The sequence below is a fragment of the Leptosomus discolor genome, chromosome 9 (assembly GCF_034619465.1).
Source record: "Leptosomus discolor isolate bLepDis1 chromosome 9, bLepDis1.hap2, whole genome shotgun sequence".
NCBI classification, from domain to species: Eukaryota; Metazoa; Chordata; class Aves; order Leptosomiformes; family Leptosomidae; genus Leptosomus; species Leptosomus discolor.
Window position 1 is genome coordinate 10,724,261 of NC_141399.1, and position 16,558 is coordinate 10,740,818.

Sequence of the window (16,558 nt, forward strand, 5' to 3'; positions counted from 1 at the left end):
GGCCGCGGGCCACGTGCGCGGCGGGGCCGCGGCGGGCGCCAATAAAGCGTGGAGAGACGAGCGGTGGCTGCGCGTGCTTTGGGGGCGGGGCGGCGGGGCCCGGCCAATGAGCGGCGGGCGGAGCGGCGGGGCCAAGATGGAGTCGGTGTCGCTGGTGGCGCCGGTGACGGCGCTGGAGTTCGCGGGGGACGTGCTGCTGGCGGGTGAGCGGCGGGACGGGGCCGCGGGGGGAGGGGGCGCGGGCGGCGGGGCCGGCGGCGGCGGCTGCTGACGCGGTGTCCCGCAGGCACGGGCCCGGAGGTGGTGGCGTTCCGGCTGAGCGGCGGCAGGCCGGCGGCGGCGGCGGGCCGGCGGAGCGTGCTGCGTGAGGCCAGCGTGCAGGGGCTGCGGGCCGAGCCCGGCACCGGCGGCGGGGCGGCGGTGCGGGTGGCGGTCTTCGGCGGGCGCTGGCTGGCGGTGCTGGCGGTGCGGCGCGGCGAGGCGCGGCTGGTGGCGTGCGGCGGCGGGGCGGCGCGGGAGCTGGGGGCGCGGGTGTGGGAGGCGCGGTGGGCAGCGGGCGGGCGGCTGGCGCTGGCGCTGGGCGGCGGGACCGTGGCGCTGTACGAGTGGCGGGGCGGCGGGCGCTGGCTGCGGCGGGCGAGCTGCGGCGGGGCCGGGGCGCTGCGCTGCGCCGCGCTGGCGGGGACGGGCTGGGAGCGGCTGGCGCTGGCGGCCGGTACGGCGGCGGGGACCGTGGCGGTGTGGCGGGCGGCGGCGGCGGCAGCCCCGCGGCGGCGGCTGTGCGGGCACCGGGGCGCGGTGCTGGCGCTCTGCTACGCGGCGCCGCGGGGGCTGCTCGCCTCCGCCTCCGAGGACCGCAGCGTCCGGCTCTGGGCCGTGGGCGAGCTGGGCGGCGGGGACGGCGACGGGGACGGCTCCTGCCTGCTGGTGTGCTACGGGCACGGGGCGCGGGTGGCCGCCGTGGCGCTGCGGGGGTCGCGCCCGGTGAGCGCTGGAGAAGACGGCGCCTGCCTGGAGTGGGACGGCGGCGGCGGCGTGCGGCGGGCGCGGCGGGGGCACCGCGGAGCCCTCCGCGCCCTGGCCCTGCGTCCCGCCGGCGGCTGTATCGCCACGGGCGGCGACGACGGCGGCGTCCGGCTCTGGCGGCCCCGGCGGGAGGCCCCGGACGCGGCGCCGGTGACGGCGGCGCTGGGGGCCCCGGGGCGGCCGCGAGCCGTGCTGCTGGCGGGGCCGCGGCGGGTGCTGGCGTTGGACGAGGCGGGCGGGCTGGCGGCCTACGAGGCGGCAGCGGGGCGCTGGGAGCCGGTGCTGCCCCCCGCCGCCGGGGGGCCCCGCGGGGTGCTGGCGGCTGCACCCCTGGCCGGCGGGGACGAGGCGCTCTGCGCCCTGGCCGGCGGCGACGGGCGCCTCCTCCTCTTCGCCCTGGGCTGCCCTGGGGCTGCCGCCGGGCTGAGGCTGTTTGAGGGGGCCGTGCGCGGGCTGGGCTGGGCCCCCCGCCCCGGCTTGCCCCCCAGCTCCGCTGCCCTCCTGGCCTCCGGGCCCGACGGGGAGATGCTCTGGCTGGACGTCGCCCACCGCCCTGGGCAGGCCCCCTGGGTGCGGCTCATGGGACGGTACCTGCTGCCCCTCTGCAAGCAGCGCTGGCACACCTGTGCGGCCTTCCTGCCCCAGGGAGGGCTCCTGGTCTGCGGGGACCGCCGGGGCTCCCTCCTTCTCTTCCCTTGCAGCAGCTCTGCAGGGTGGGCTGCGGAAAGCACCGGCGTCGCCGATGGCGGCGCAGACCCGATCAGCAAGGACTCCGGCAGCGAGTCGGGGCCTTCTTGCTTGTTGCACAGAGGGGCTCTTCCCCTTGAGGCCCCGCTGTCCGTGCTCTTCGGGCTCCACGGGAAGACGGGGGTTACCTCGGTGACCTGCCACGGGGGCTACATTTACAGTACCGGCCGGGATGGCGTCTACCGCCAGCTCCACCTGCGGGGCCAGCAGCTGGAGGTCCTGCGGAAGCACAGGCCCTGCAAAGGGCTGCAGTGGATCGAGGAGCTGCGCTTCGCCCCAGATGGGGACCTGCTGGTGCTGGGCTTTCACGCTGACAACTTTGTGGTGTGGAGCAGCAGGACCGGCGAGAACCTCCACTGCATCCCCTGTGGCGGGGGGCACCGCTCCTGGAGTTACTGCAGCAGCTCCTCGGCCGAGGGCTTCGCCTTCATCAAGTGCGGGGATGTGATGCTGTACCACCGCGAGGCCCAGCCCTGTGAGCAGCAGGTGCTCCTGGCGTCCCTGCACGGGCGGGAGATCACCTGCGTGCGGCGCCTGGGGGCAGTGGAGGTGCCCGACCACACCACTCTGGACATCTTTGTCACCGGCAGCGAGGACACCACGGCCTGTGTCCTGGCTCTCAGCAAGCAATCCCAGCAGGCAGCGCCCCTTGCCCGGCTCAGCGACCACATCTCCAGCGTGAGGGCGCTGGCGCTGGTTGGCCCCACGGGACCTGGTGATGAGGGCTTCAGTGATGAGGGCTTGTCTGCCCTGCTCTTCTCTGCGGGTGGCCGGGCGCAGATCGAGTGCTACCGGTTGCTGTGTGACGGGGACCCAGACTCCGAGAGCTCCGTGGCCTGCCAGGTCATCCATGTGGCTTCCCACCGGCTGGACGAGCACTGGGAGCGGAAGAAAAACAGGCACAAGCTTGTCAAGATGGACCCAGAGACGAGGTGATGCTCAGGGACTGCCCAAGGCAGGGTTAGTAGTGACCGTGGTCCAGGAGGGTGCTGGGGGCTGTGCTGGCCTCCACTGGGATACCCGCTCTGTGCGGCTCAGCTGAGGCAGAAGGAGCCAGTGTGGCTTCATGCACGCACACCTGGTGCCCTGTGCCCAGTGGCTGGGCCTGGAGAGGCTTTTGGGCTTAGGGAAAGGCTCGGTCTTTCCTCGTGCCTCCTCTGAGTGCTCGGAGCTGTGTCCCGCGCTGGGCTCAGGCTGCTCTGCTGGGCCACTCACCTCGCTGGGGCTGCAGGTATCACCGAGGCGTCAGTGAGCGTTGTCTGTTTGCTGCAGGTACATGTCCCTCTCGGTTGTGCCCGGGACCAGCACTGAGCAGCTGCCGACACCCTGGAAGTTCCTGGCTGCCGCCTGCAGCGATGGATCAGTCCGGTGAGGAGCCGCTGTGAGGCCTGGCGGGGTGAACGGAGCTGGGGCTGGCGACGGGAGCAGAGCAGGCTCCACAAGGGGGGCTGCTGCCATGGACGTGGCCGGTTGTGAGCCAGGAACAGGACAGCACATGGTGGGCAGTCGGGGCAGATGTGCCGGGAGCCCCCTTCTCCCATGGCCAACTACCCTCTGCTCTGTCCTAGGGTCTTTGGGCTGCTGGAGGCCGCCCGGAAGCTGGTGCTGGTGGCGGAGTCATTTCACCACCAGCGCTGCGTGCTGAAGGTGGAGGCGTTCCTGCACACATGGGCAGGAGGGGAGAGGTGAGCCCTGAACGCTGTGCTGCAGCCAACGGGGCTCTGCGGAGAAGCGTTCTTCCTCGCAGGGATGGCAGCTCAGCGAGCAGAGGGAAGGGAGAAATCCGTCCACGGGGGCTGTTCTGCCGCTTCCCCAGCTCTCGGGTGGTGACCGTCAGGGTTGTAGGGCTGCGGCCAGAGGCTCCCCCAATACCTTCCTTCTAGGAGGCGCCTCCTGTGCAGCGCAGCCACCGATGGCAGCGTCGCCTTCTGGGACATCACCAGACCCATCACGGATGCAGTGGACACCTTGCACCAAGCAGAGGGAGAGATGCAGCCCCTGGGTGGGTGCAGCTGCCGGCGGCTCAGCTCTGCCTCGCAAGGGAGGCCACGCTGGCGGCTCTTCTGCTCCCTCTGACCAAGGTGAGCATTGCTGTCCTGACCGAGCCTGTCTTCCCAGCCCTGGGCACCCCGCTGCTCACCATCACGGCCCACAGCTGCGGCGTGAACAGCCTCCACATCCGTGAGACACCGGAGGGACAGTACCTGGTGGCCAGCGGCAGTGACGACGGCTCCATCCACGTCTGTCTGCTGCAGGTGGCCCTGGGCGGGGGAGAGGCCACAGCGGGGACCTGCCTGCGTGTCCTGGAGCGGGCAGCCCGGCCCTGCGCCCACGCCGCACACGTGACGGGGATCCGGGTGCTGCGGCCGGACCTGCTGCTCTCCGCCTCGGTGGACCAGCGCCTCACGCTGTGGCGCTGGGGCCCGGCAGGGCTGGATGCCCTCAGCACCACCTTCTTCCACGTGCCTGACCTGGCCGATCTGGACTGCTGGGAGGTGGCAGAGGCCGGGGGGGAGCTGCGGTACTGCTGTGTGCTCTGCGGGCAGGGCCTGGAGATGCTGCATGGCACAGCCCCCCCTGAGCCCCCTCCGCCAGAGGCTCCCCAGTAACGAGGCAGGTGTGGAGCACACCCTGCTCCCCAGCTGCCAGGGGAGGGCACCCTGCAGTGCCTGTCACTGCAGCCCCTGTCCCAGCCTGTGTGCTGATGTGTCCCTTCTTGAGGAGATGGGTGCCCTTGGCTCCTTTGGGGACAGCACAGCCACGCCTGGGGTGCTCAAGGCTGGCAGTCTCAGGGGAGAAGGTGGATGTGACTAGCCCTGGACAAGCCTGCAGCTTGCCAGGCATTAAAGGAGGAGTGGGGCTGTCAGCCCACCCTGCCCAGGAGAAGTTCTTCCTCCCTAAGGTGTGAGGGACCCACATCCAAGTCTTCCAGCCCAGGTCCCAGAGAGGAACCTGCCTGGGACGGTGCTGAGCACCGTGCCCAGCCCTGGGAGGGCAGCAGGAGGCCAAGATCAGTCAGGCACTGGTGTGCCACGTGGCAGGCTGCAGCCTTGTGCTCCCTGGGATGGGGCCCTTCGTGACAGCCCTGACCCTGCAGTGCTGGGGCCTGTGCTGAGTGGGGACCTGAATCCTCTGCAGCACCACCCTGCAGGACGAGGGGTGGCAGCCCAAGGTGTGCTGTGCCAGCCTGGGCCCAGCCACCCCCCCTCAGAGCAGCCCTTTGGCGCTGCCTCAAGCCGAGCGGGTTGTTCCTGTGCAGCTGCCGGACCAGCACAATCGGAGCACAGGGAAGGACAATCGGCTGCACGTGGCCCCAGCCCCACATGGGGGAAGGTGCTCTGTTCCAGTGAAGACACACAGAGCATTTGTCCAGCAACAAGTGTATTGGACCCTGGTATCGGGGCCTGGTGCCTCGGGAGCTCCCTGCCAGCATGGAGCAACCTTCAATAAACAGCTTTGAGGGAGGCAGTTGGTGCCTGGTCCCTGGTGCTGCCTCCCCCAGTGTTCCCAGCCTGGCTCGCAGGGTGCCACAGGCATCTTCTGCTGGTGTGGATGGGGTGGGCACACCCCTCTCCCCCGCTGGGCACAGCCGCGGGGTGCACACAGACAAACCCTCAAACTTGCACAGGCACTGAGAGGGAAAGAACCTGCAGGGGGCTGAGGCGTGCCCTGACGCCTGGCCTGATGGGGCAGCCCCTTGCCCTGCCAGGGAGGACGTGCCCCATCCTTCCTGTCGTGACATGTTGTCCTGGTGCTTGTCACACTGTGGCATGGCAGCTCAGATCTGGCTGAGAGGAGGGAGGTGCAGAGTCGCCAGCGCGCTGTGGAACACATTCCTCACTGCTCCCAGCAGCTGGAGGCGGGCAAACATCTGGTCAAAGAGGTGAGGGAACGGCTCCTGTGGGGAGAAAGGCAGTGAGTTCGGGCTGGTGGCCATGTTGCCCCTCGACACGCTGACCCTAGAGGCACTGCTGCTTCTGCACCCTGTGTACACACCCTTGAGGGGCTGGTGCAGCATCACGCTGCTGGCACCCCAAAGCCCGTTCCCAACACAGCTGCCCCACAGCTGCAGTCCAGCCCTTGGATGGTCTGCAGGGCCACAAGCCTGCAGGCCCAGGACACCTGACTCACCCCAAGGATGTGGACGCGGTTGTAGTAAGAGCTGAAATCCATGCTGAGCTGGATCAGGAACTTGCAGACCTGCAAGACAGAGAGCTTCTGCTGGCACGGTGGTGTCTGGCCGGTCCTGGGCCCTTCCCCACCCCAGGCACAGCAGGAGCAGCCCCAGGGGGTGTTGCAGTCTCTCCCATCGGCACCACTACTGCAGTGCATCACTTACTGGTGGGCAGCACCTTGTCAGCACGTAGCTTTGCCCTGGGCTGGGACTGTCAGAGCAGCACCCATGGTATGGCACGTGGCACTTACTGTCTCCGTGTTGGCTGTGATCCGGATCCCCTTGGTGGGTGCAGGCAGCTGTGCTGCCTGCTGCAGGACTTCAGGGAAGGGCAGGAGATAGTTGAAGAGCAGGAGCCATTCGCCCTGTGAAAGGATTGTGTGTTGGAGAGGGCTGGATCCTCCTGGGCCAGCAGCATCCATCACCAGAGGCAGGAATGCAGGTCCCCACATTCCCCTTCTCAGCACTCACCTCTTCCCGGAGGCAGGAGAAGTTCAGTTCTGACGCTGGTGGCAGAGGTGGGTACGTGCCTGGAAAGGAGGTGGGAGACTGTTGTTGTGCCCGGAGAAGCCCCTGTGGCTCCAGGTGTGAGGAACAGCCCAGCAGTGGCTGTGAGAGGAGGGTCACGGGGCTGGTGCTCACCCCGCTCCACAGCCCGCTGGAAGGTGTCGAAGAGCGTGGCTAACCGGGCGCAGTTGTACATCACGAAGGCGCCGCTCTTGGTTCCCTTCGTGGAGATGCTGCTGTCCTCCAGGTCCAGGGTGATCTGAGGGCGGGGAGAAGTCGCAGTCCAGGCTGCTCAGCACAGAGCCACTCCGCTGTTCCCACCTGCCTGCCCCGGCTCTGCGCAAACCGCTGTCCTACCTGGCTCCGGTGAGCAGTGCTCAGCAGCTCAAACCTGATGGCAGCCGCTGTCAGGGTATCGATCACCTCAGTCCAGGCCTCATCTGTGGAGAATGCAGGTGGCATCACGCACAGCTCACTCCATTTCCTCCCCACCAACACCCAGGTAGGAACCCCCCCCGGGCCCACGGGGCTCCGATGGAAGCTGGGGACCACCCCACTTCCCCAGCCCTGGCCCCCACCTGCAGGTGCTGCTCTGTGCTGGTGCCCCGTGTGGCAGTTTAGACACCTTCCCCCGAGGAAGGCCAGCACCCGGCTCCATCAGAGGGGAGAGGAAGCACCGTGCAGGGGAGAGCCCCACTGCTGCAGACTCGGAGGCGAGTGGGGGAGACTCATGGGAACCGTGGAGATGGGGATGGAGCAGCACCGACGCGTGGAGCCGAAGAGCAAACCCTCACCTTGCGCAAGCTCCCCGTACTTCATCACGGAGGCTTCGTACATCTGGCGCTTTCGGAGCCTGGGAGGAACACAGACACTCGCAGCCGCCGCCCCTGGGCTGAGCTGGCCCCAGAGAGCGCCCCGGGGCTCCCCCAGCCTTGGGGCTGCTCGGGGCATCCCGGCTGCGGCAGGAAGCCGCTGCGCTGGGCACAAGCTCTGCCTTTCGGCTGAGGAAGGGCCACCCCTGCCCCAAGGCCATCCGCTGATGTGGGAAGGCAGGGAGATGCCACCCTGCACCGCTGCGGCACCCAGCTCCTGCCGCTGCCTTTCCTGCCGGCAGCCTCCTGGCAGCACGGAGAGGGCCAGCAGCAGCACTGCTGGGGGAGGCTGCTGGGACTGGGGAGGGCCCTGTGGCCTCCGTTCTGCACCTCCAGTCCTCCAAACAGCCCCGAGGCCAGGGAAAGGCAGAACGGAGGGATTGCAGAGAACTCTCCGTGTGCCACCGGCTCGGTCAGCGCTGCAGTGTGGCTGCCTGGGTGCCCACAGGGCCGGGCAGGGCACAGGGCGCCTTGGCAGGCGAGCAGAGCAGCACGTGCCTTGTTACACACCAACTTACTGGAAGTACTGGTCTGCCCCGATGGGCGATGAGGGGTTTGTCACCTTCACTGGCCCGCAGACAAGGTGTTTCTGAAAGAGACAGGCGAGGATGGGGCTGGGCTGGGGTCAAAGACTCGGAAGCTCCACCAAAACGCTGTGCAGGAGAACCGGGCTAAACCCAGCCTTGTTCTAGCTGTGTCCCCGCAGTCTGCTCCTGCCCCTTCTTTAGTGCTGAGATCCCAAGGGCAGAGGCTGCTCCACTACCTGGCCAAGAGCGTGGAGGGGCCGCCAAGGGAAGGGGAGGCCTCACAAGGGGGCAAAGCCGGGCCTCAGCGCTCGCTGCGGGGATGGAAGGCGGCTGGCTGAGCGCAAGGATGCTGGGGGCCGCAGTGAGGAGGGTCGGAGGTTCCTCACCTGCAAAGCTGTGTGGGCTCCTGGATCCAGAATCCTCCAGAGCAGATCCAGCTGCTGCTGCTGGAATTCCTCCTCGCAGCTCACCACGTGCACGATGCTGCAGCAGCTCCCCTGGCCTCCAGCCTGCAGCAGGGCACAGCAGGGAGCTCAAATGCTACGGCAGGACAGAAGGGGGCGGAAGGGAAGTTTGGAAAGCGAGGGGCAGGCAGTGCCGCGGGGTTACTCACCGCGCACTGCAGAACGGCTTGCTGCAGCTCAGCCAGGGACCGCAGCTTCCCCTCCGTCACTGAAAGAAGGAAGGACGCTCAGAGCGGGACACCAGGGTTTGCCACCCCCCCGCCATCCTGCACCACCGGGTCTGTGGTTCTGGCTCCAACCAGACTGAAGTGGAATAAGAGGAGAAGGCAATTTGGATCTAAAACCCCCTTGTTTTCTGTAAAAAAGGACGCAGGCCTGTTTGCAGCTGATCGCCTCCCCACTGTCGCACTAGAGCTGCTGCACACGCGAGGCTCACCGAGAAGGACATCTAGATTGGGGTCGTAGCCCACCAAGCCCTGCTGCTCCACGAAGCTCTTCAGGTGCACTTTGCAGATGACGTCCTCGGGCAGCGCGGCTGCGCCCGGCCCCCGCTCACACGCTGTGGCACAGGGGGACCGGCCCAGCGCTCGCTTCAAGGCCGAGACGGCGTCAGGGAAGGCCGAGCCACCGGCGCCGGAGGGCCAGTCGACGCGGAGCTGCCGCAGGACCTCCCGGCTCCCCTCCTCGGCGAGGGCGGGGACCAGACGGACTCCGACCCTGCGAGAGAGGGAGAGGCGGGCGCTGGCAGCGCGGGGCCGGGCGGCGGGGTGGCGGCGGCGGCGGGGCGGGGGGGCGGCGCTCACCCCTGGGCGCGCAGCAGCTGGGCCAGGTGGTCGGCCAGCAGGAGCGGGCGGAGGTGGCGGGGCCGCAGGGCGGCGGCGGGGCCGCGCAGGGCCGGGCAGTGCAGCACCACCGGCGCCCCCGCCGCGGGGGCCGGGCCGGGCAGGGGCCCCAGCAGGCGCCGGAAGGCCTCGGGGCGCCGCACCTGCACCGCCAGCCCCGCCGGGGTCTCCTGGCAGCCCCGCACCGCCAGCACCCCCGGGCCTCCCAATGACGTCACGCCCGCCACGACGTCAGCGGGCACCTGCGGGGCGAGAAGGCGAGGAGTCAGCCCCCCTGCCCGCACGTGGCCCGGCGCAGGCCCCGCCCCACGGCCCGCCCCCCCATCTCCGCGCAGGCCCCGCCCCCGGCCGCGGCCCACCCGCGTCGCCGCGGCCTACCTGCCCTCCGGGGAAGGCGGCGCTCAGCGCGGCCCGCGGCGCCAGGAAATCCCGGTGTCGCAGGTTGCGGGCGCCGCTCTCCTTCACCCAGAGCGGGGCGGGCCGCCCCAGCGCCCCGTTCAGCGCCCGCAGCGTCGCCGCCACCCCCGGCCGGCCCTCGCCTGTCTCCATGGGAGCCCCGGCCGCCGCTTCCGCCGGTGCGCGCCGGAAGTGGCATCACCGTCCCGCTCGCCCTCCCCGGGTCTCGCAGGCGGCCGCCATGTTGGGCGCGGCGCGCAGCGCTCCCTGGCGGCCATCTTGGGCGCGGGCGAGTCGGACGGGGCAGGGCGGCCATCTTGGGGGCAACGTGCGTGGGGCCGCCATGATGTGCGTGGCGGGCAGGGCGGGGCCGCCATGACGGGTGTGGCGGGACGGGCCGCACGGCGGCTGGGGAAGCCCGGGACGGGGCGACCGAGGACCGCGGGTGTGTGTGCCACCCCTCCCGCTGAGGCCTCTGCGGGGTGGGCCCAGCCCCTCACAGGCCCTGGCACGGTCTCCCCCCAGCACGGCCTGGCCGTGGCAGGGCCCGCGGTGGCACCCTGAGGGGAGGCCACGGGGGCGATCACCCCCAGGGCCGAGTGCAGGCTGCTGGGGCTCCCCCCGCACCCCTGGGCTGGGGACCGGCGGCTGCTGAGGAGGGGTCAGCACTCCTCAGCCCCCTCAGGGCTGCTCCTGCCTGTCCTTGGGCCCTGCAGGAGCAGGGGGGCAGAACCGAAACCACTGGCAACCGGAGGCTGTGCCGGGGTGAGACAGGCCCAGGCGGCTGCTGCCGCTGCGGAGGAAAGGGGCTGCCCGGGGCAATGACTGCTGGCTTGGCACAGCCCAGCTGCAAGGCCCGAGCTGTCCCCGGGCTGCTGGAGCCTGCAGGGCAGCGGGGGGCCCTGGGGGCAGGTTTGGCAGCCCTGGGCAGTGCTGGTTTGGGACGGGCCAGAAGGCGTGAGGCAGATGCTGGCTGCGGGCACAGAGTGACTGGCAGACCCAGGCTCACCAGTTCAGCCTCGCCCCCCACGAGGCCCCCAGTGTGCGACAAGATGGTTGAGGAGCATCACCAGCACCTGCAAGGGGCAGTTTGACGCCGCAGCTGGGCTCTGCGCAGCGACGGGCAATGAGCAGCTATGGGTGGGTGCCCTGCCGTGCCCTCCTCCGAGCCTCCTCGCTGCCCCAGCTCTGCCTGCTCTGCTGGCCCCAGCAAGAAGGATGGGGGCAAGGAGCTGCCCTCCCGCCCCGCACATTAGCAAAGCATCCTGTTCATCAGCCTCAGGAGAAAGGGGGTGGAAACGATTAGATCGTGCCATCGTGGTCTTGATTACATCTGCAGAGCTGAGCTCCTCCGTGGCGGTGGTGTCTCAAGCACGGATACGAGAGAGTGAACAGGGCAGGCAGCCGGGGCTGCTGCTCACCTCCGGGGCTGCAGTCAAAGCCAGCTCTGATCTGGGCACAGGGGCACGGGCTCGGCATGCCCCCAGCTCCATGGGGAGCGGGTTTCCAGGAAGCGCCGAACCCCCCTCGCCCGCGGGGAGCACGTGTCCCCGGGGAGCTGGGGACCTCCCTGCCTGCCTGCCCTTCCCTTCCTGCGCTCCCCACGAGGCCGGGGGGGGCCGCTCTGCCCGCAGGGCCCAAACCGGTTCCTCCGGGGCTTGTGTGCGCGGGAGGGGGGGGCCAGGGTGAGGGCAGATCCTGGCAGCACGGCCCGTTGCGTGGGCTCTGCTGGGAACACAGCAACTCGTTTTGGGGTTCCCCGGGGAAGGAGCGGGGACGTGTACCCCCAGACAGGGGGTGGCTGTGTGTGTCCGTGTCGTGTGTCCCCGTCCCCGGCAGTGTGGGGCCGTGCCACGGTGGGGTGCTCCCTGCACCACCCACAGCCAAGAGGTGATCTGAGAATCGCTGCTCACACCAGACCAACTGCTGACTGTCCGCAGGGCAGGAGCCACCTGGGACCCCTGCCCGGCCGGCCGGGGGGGACACGCACCAGCGCGGGCTGGGAGCACACTTGGGCCTGGTGTTGCCGCTCGGGGTGGGGTCCAGGCTGGACCCATCCCCATCCCCAGCGCACCAGGGGTCCCTACAGGCAGCCCACATGAGGCCTGGCAGCGCGGTGGCCCGGGGGGTGCTCTCGGAGGTGCCGAAAGAGCTTAGGACAGACACGACATCCCCGATGGCTCTCTGGCTGCCCGCTCAGCGGGAGTGATCGTGTCATTCCGAAGCCGTCTCTCTCTCTCTCTCTCTCTCTCTCTCTCTCTCTCTCCGGGGGATGGATCCTGCCCGGGCACCGCTTGTCCCTGTGGGGGCTACGGGGGGCCAGGGAGAGCCCGGCGGCAGCAGGAAGCTTGCTCAGCCTCTCATGACCCACGCCGCCCCAGCGCAGGTGGCCACATCCGCGCCGTGGCCAGCAGCCGGGGCCACCACTCGGCACACTCGCCTCGGCGGTTAGCGCCCAGGAAGCCAGCTGCTATTTTTAGCCGTTGGGGACACGAGACTGCTGGAGAGCCCCCAGCCCCGGTGCGGGCCGAGGCTGGGCACTGGTGATCCCCCCCCCCCCCATCCCAACACTCTTTTCTCCCAGTATGGCCACCACCTGCTGCCCCACAGAAAACGGGCTGGAGTGGGGCAAGCAGCTCTCACCCAGCGCCTGGCCTGGCGTGGGGTGGCGGCAGGCAGCAGGGTGGGGGGCGCGTGGGGCGAGGCGGGGGCGGGAGCGCGGGTAACGAAACCCCAGGGCAGCTGGGCGCAGCGGGGACAGCTGCTTTTGGGATTCCGTTGCCCGCGCCGGCGCCGTGGAGGGACGGGCACGGGGGCTACCGCCACGGCACCCCGACCCTGGGGCAGCCAGTGGGCCGAGAGGGGGAGAGGGCGACTTACCACCAGGGACCTGGGCGGAGGAGCAGCGTGGGAGCCGCAGCCGGGCCGGTTGTGGCTGGGGGTGCTGGCAGAGGCCGGGGTTGTGCCGTGGGCTCCCCCCGCGCCGCGGGCCGGGTGCCAAGGGGAGGGTGGCGCGGGCGAGCCAAGAGGAAACAGCTCCGAACAAAGCCCCGGTGGGGCTGGAGCATCTGGTGCCAGCCCAGCAGCCCCCGGCGGGGCCCGGAAACCCGAGCCGCCCCCGGGGGAGGGCACCCGCCCCGGCACCTGCGGCACGGCGTGGCTCCCGCCGCCGCCAGCCCTCGGCCGCCGGGCCCCCGGCCAGGAGGCCCCTCGGGCACCCGCCATGGGGGGGGGGAAGTGAAACTGGGTGGGGAACCCCACGGGCTCCACGCCGTGCTCGCCGAGGGGGGGGCCCAGGACCCTGCCGTTGACCGAGGGTGCCCGTCTGTGGGGTGCTGGGGATTCCTGACACCTCCCCACCCTGGCACGGCAGGGCACGGTGGCGGGAAAGGTCCCCGTTGCCGACGCCAGGGAGCTTCCCGGTGATCCCCGCGGTGTCAGGGCTCCGGCTTGGTGGTTGGCACAGGGTGGAGGACGTGGGTCCCCAGCCCAGGGCGCCACCCCAGAGCCCCCAGTCCCCTGCCACCCGCTGCCACCAGCCCCACCAAGCGTGGCACGGAGGAGAGCGGGCAGAGGAACCCGGCACCCCGACCCGGTGCTCGGGGCAGGGAAGTCACGGCGGCGGGTCGGGGCTCGGGCCCAGCCCCGGCTGGCAGCAGCCGCCCCACGGCGGGGCACACCGTGCCGGGGGCACGGCACCAGAGCAGAGCTGTGCCGGGGGCCGCTGGCGGGAGGCCGGGGAGCCGTGCCAGCCCGGGGCAGCCTCGGGGCACCGGCGGGGCCGGGCGCGGGGCCGGGCGGGCGCCCCGCGGCTGCGGGACGGGAGCGCAGCCGAGCCCCGGTCCCGTTCCCTCCCGCCGCCCGGCCCGGCCGCCCGCGGGGTGGCGGGGACCCGGGACCGGGAGCCGCCCGCTCCCCTCTCACCTCCGGCCCCGCAGCCTCCGGTGCAGCAGCCCGGGCCGGTCCGCGGCCCTCCCGGTGGCGGGGATCGGGGCGCCCCGGGCGGGACCGCCGCGTCGCCGGGGCAGAGCCGGGCCAGCGCAGCCCGCGGTGCCCCCGGCGCCCCGCACCCGCCGTGCCGCTCCCCGCCCCGCCGCCGCTTTCGGTTTCGCTCCGGCGGCGGCCGCAGCCCGCCCCGGGCGCACCAGGTCGGGGCGGGCCCTGTCCCGGGTGGTGGCGGGGGGTGTATGTGTGTGTGTCCCTCCCCGCCGCCCACTCCCAGCAGGGGGTGGGAGCCCCGGGGGACCCCGGGCCGGCCCCCCCTCCCGCCCCCGGTGTCGCTGTCCCTGTCCCAGCCCGGTCAGCGGCGCCAGCGACGGCCGCCAGGGGGCGCGAACGGGGCGGGGCGAGGGGGCGGGGCCGCTCTGAGCTTCCGGTGGCTGCGCGGCCATGGCGGTGGCGGCGCTGCGGCTGCTGCGCCCGGCGGTGCGGCGGGCGGCGGGCGGGTACGGGGACCGGGACCGGGACCGGCACCATGGCTGTCGCCCTGGGGCTGGCCGGGGGAGAGCGTTGTGTGGCCCCAGGGCCGGTGGCCGTGGGGCTGCCGGGGGAGCTGTGGGGCGGCTGTGGGGGGAGCTGTGGGACTGCTGGCGGGAGCTGTGGGGTGGCTGTGGGGATCGCTGTGGGGTGTCCGTGGGGCTGGCCTTGGGGATTTCTGTGGGGCTGGAAGGAGGGAGCTGTGGGGCTCGCTGTGGGACTGGCCATGGGGATCTCTCTGGGGCTGCCGAGGGGCTCACTGTGGGGTGCCCGTGGGGCTCGCTGTGGGGCTGGCCGTGGGCCCCACGCGTCCGAGCCGCTCCGTGTCCCGGCAGGACGCCGTGCCGCGCTCACCGCCTCACGCCGGCAGACGATGAGCTCTACCAGCGGACGCGGTTGACCGTGCTGGAGCCAGAGTCCCCCAACATCATGTTCATCGAGGGCTACACCAGCCGCGGCTTCACCATCAGCGGGGACGTGGTGGTGGGGCCCTGCGCCGTCCTGCCCCGCGCCATCCTCCAGTGGAACGTGAGTGCCCGGTGGTGGGGCAGGGGGCTGTGGGCCAGCGCCCCGGGGGGGGGGGGTTTGCCCCACTCAGTGCCCTCGGTGTCGCTGCAGGTTGGCTCCTACAGGGACATCTCGCATGAGAGTCTGTCGCTATTCCGGCTGCTGGAGCCCCAAATAGGTACGTGGGGTGGCCGGGGCCCTGCGCTGTCACGGCCTGCCTGAGCTGGCTCCTGCCGGGGCCCAGCTGCCCCCCAGGGCCAGCGCAGCTCTGCTCCAGCCCACCCCACAGTGCCCTGCCAGCGTTTTGGGGGAAGGAGCTGCTCTCTGGCATCCTCCTGCTCTGCTGCAGCAGCTGGAGGGGCACAGCAGGGCAGGAGGGGCACAGCAGGGGTCACTGGGGCTCCCTGGGGGAGGCTGTGGGGGAGCTGCTGGTCCCTGCAGGGAGGGCAGGTCTGGGCCGAGTGGGGCCCTGCCCACCCTTGCCTGCGGTCACGTCCTGGTTGCAGAGATCCTGGTGCTGGGCACAGGAGACAGGGTGGAGCGGCTCCACCCTGCCATGCTGAAGCAGATGCGGGAATGCGGGATCGCTGTGGAGGTGCAGGACACGGTGAGGAGGGGTGTGCAGAGGGGCGTGGGCAGGCAGCGCCCCGGTGAAGTGGGGGTGGTGGCACTGGGAGGCCCCCCGCTGTGCCCCAGGGCTCTGCCTGCCCGGGGATGGGCAGGAGGGAGGGTGTTGTGCGCCCCGTGGGGAAGGCCTGCACCTCCTGCCGGGGGACTGGGGCTTCACTCTCGTCCTTTTCTGTTTCACAGCCAAATGCCTGCGCAACCTTCAACTTCCTAACGAGTGAAAAGCGCATGGTAGCTGCTGGGCTCATCCCCCCGCGGGGCACCTCCATGGGGCTGTAGGTGCTGCCTGCCGCGGCTGCCGGCTGAGCGAGCGGCTCTTCCCTTGCCTGCCCGAAGCCCCCGAGTGTCACCGCTCCCGGTGGAGAGACGCTGCCGGAGCCGCTGGCTGGGTGGTGGCTCTGCACACAGGAGGGTGTTGTGAAACGTGTGGGCTCGGCTCTGCCCCGAAGTCCCTGGCATCTCGGCCTCCCTGCCCAGTCCGGGCTGGGGGCTGTGGGACACGGTACCAGGCGCGAGCATTGCTGGCAGCCCCGCAGCCCTGCTGTGCTGTGAAGTGGTGCCCAGTGGCAGCAAGAAGCCGTCACCCCGAGGCAGGGCGGAGGCTGGTGGGGTGAGCCGAGCACCTCCGGGCCTGTTTGGGGCTCCACAAGTTAAATACATGTAAATTGGAAGTACAAAGCAATCGCGTGGTGGTTAATGCACAGCAGAGCGAGGCTGTAACAACCCAACGGTGCCCGTGCTCTGCCCCTGCGGAGCTGGCCTGGTGATGGGCGGGGGGAGGCTGTGGGTTGGCTGCCACAGCTCCCCGGGCAGCGAGCGTGGTGCCAGGGCTGTCACCTGCCAGCAGCGCCCTGGGCACGGCTGGCACCGGCAGCTGGTGTGGCCCAGCCGGCGCTGGCCTGCCCCGGGCTCTGCTGCGGGGCCCTGGGCTGCCCCTCGGGAAGCCTCCAGCTGCAGGCGGTGCCGGGGTGCTGCACCCCAGCTCCCTGCAGGCTCAGCTCAAGCAGGGGACGTGGAGAGTGTCACCGTCTTGTCGTGTGTCTGTCCCCCACACACCTTGCACTGGCTCGTGGTTGTGGGTGCCACCCCTGAGGCTGGGGGAGGGGGTATGTGCACCTAATCACAGCGTCATCCCCCAAACCTGGCCACCTCCGTGGGCCCAAGGGGTGTGAGGGGGGGATGTGGCTGCAGGCCCCAGCCCCGAGCCAGGCTGTGGGGGAGACTCGCTGGTGACTGTTTGACACGGACACGGTTATGTTGTAACGCAAGGCTGCGGGTTTAGCACATGTAAAGCTCATCTGACATCATGCTGTGGTGTGATTTTTATTTTTTTTGTTTTTTAGTGAACAGCGTTAGACACACAAAACACTGGTAGTAAACGTGCTCTTCTGCA

General features: G+C 70.5%; 3 protein-coding genes across 3 annotated transcripts; 2 read left to right on the forward strand and 1 right to left on the reverse strand.

The window, feature by feature from the left end:
• Positions 1-106: 106 nt before the first annotated feature.
• Positions 107-4,482, forward strand: WDR6 (WD repeat domain 6). The gene is made up of 6 exons (XM_086470251.1): positions 107-203; positions 287-2,705; positions 3,046-3,141; positions 3,342-3,458; positions 3,657-3,775; positions 3,892-4,482. The coding sequence occupies exons 1-6, from the start codon at positions 107-109 to the stop codon at positions 4,380-4,382; spliced, it is 3,339 nt and encodes a 1,112-aa protein (XP_086326377.1). The 3' UTR covers positions 4,383-4,482.
• A 625-nt stretch (positions 4,483-5,107) lies between these two features.
• On the reverse strand, positions 5,108-9,723 carry DALRD3 (DALR anticodon binding domain containing 3). Its single transcript, XM_086470019.1, has 13 exons — positions 9,538-9,723; positions 9,121-9,401; positions 8,754-9,034; positions 8,467-8,525; positions 8,240-8,362; positions 7,845-7,915; positions 7,249-7,307; positions 6,812-6,894; positions 6,590-6,713; positions 6,419-6,477; positions 6,199-6,312; positions 5,905-5,973; positions 5,108-5,671 (listed from the first exon to the last, which is right to left on the reverse strand). Exons 1-13 carry the CDS (start codon positions 9,706-9,708, stop codon positions 5,552-5,554), a joined length of 1,614 nt encoding a protein of 537 aa, XP_086326145.1. The 5' UTR covers positions 9,709-9,723; the 3' UTR covers positions 5,108-5,551.
• A 4,221-nt stretch (positions 9,724-13,944) lies between these two features.
• NDUFAF3 (NADH:ubiquinone oxidoreductase complex assembly factor 3) lies at positions 13,945-15,903 on the forward strand. The gene is made up of 5 exons (XM_086470306.1): positions 13,945-14,000; positions 14,367-14,559; positions 14,650-14,716; positions 15,045-15,145; positions 15,349-15,903. Exons 1-5 carry the CDS (start codon positions 13,945-13,947, stop codon positions 15,442-15,444), a joined length of 513 nt encoding a protein of 170 aa, XP_086326432.1. The 3' UTR covers positions 15,445-15,903.
• Positions 15,904-16,558: the final 655 nt, after the last annotated feature.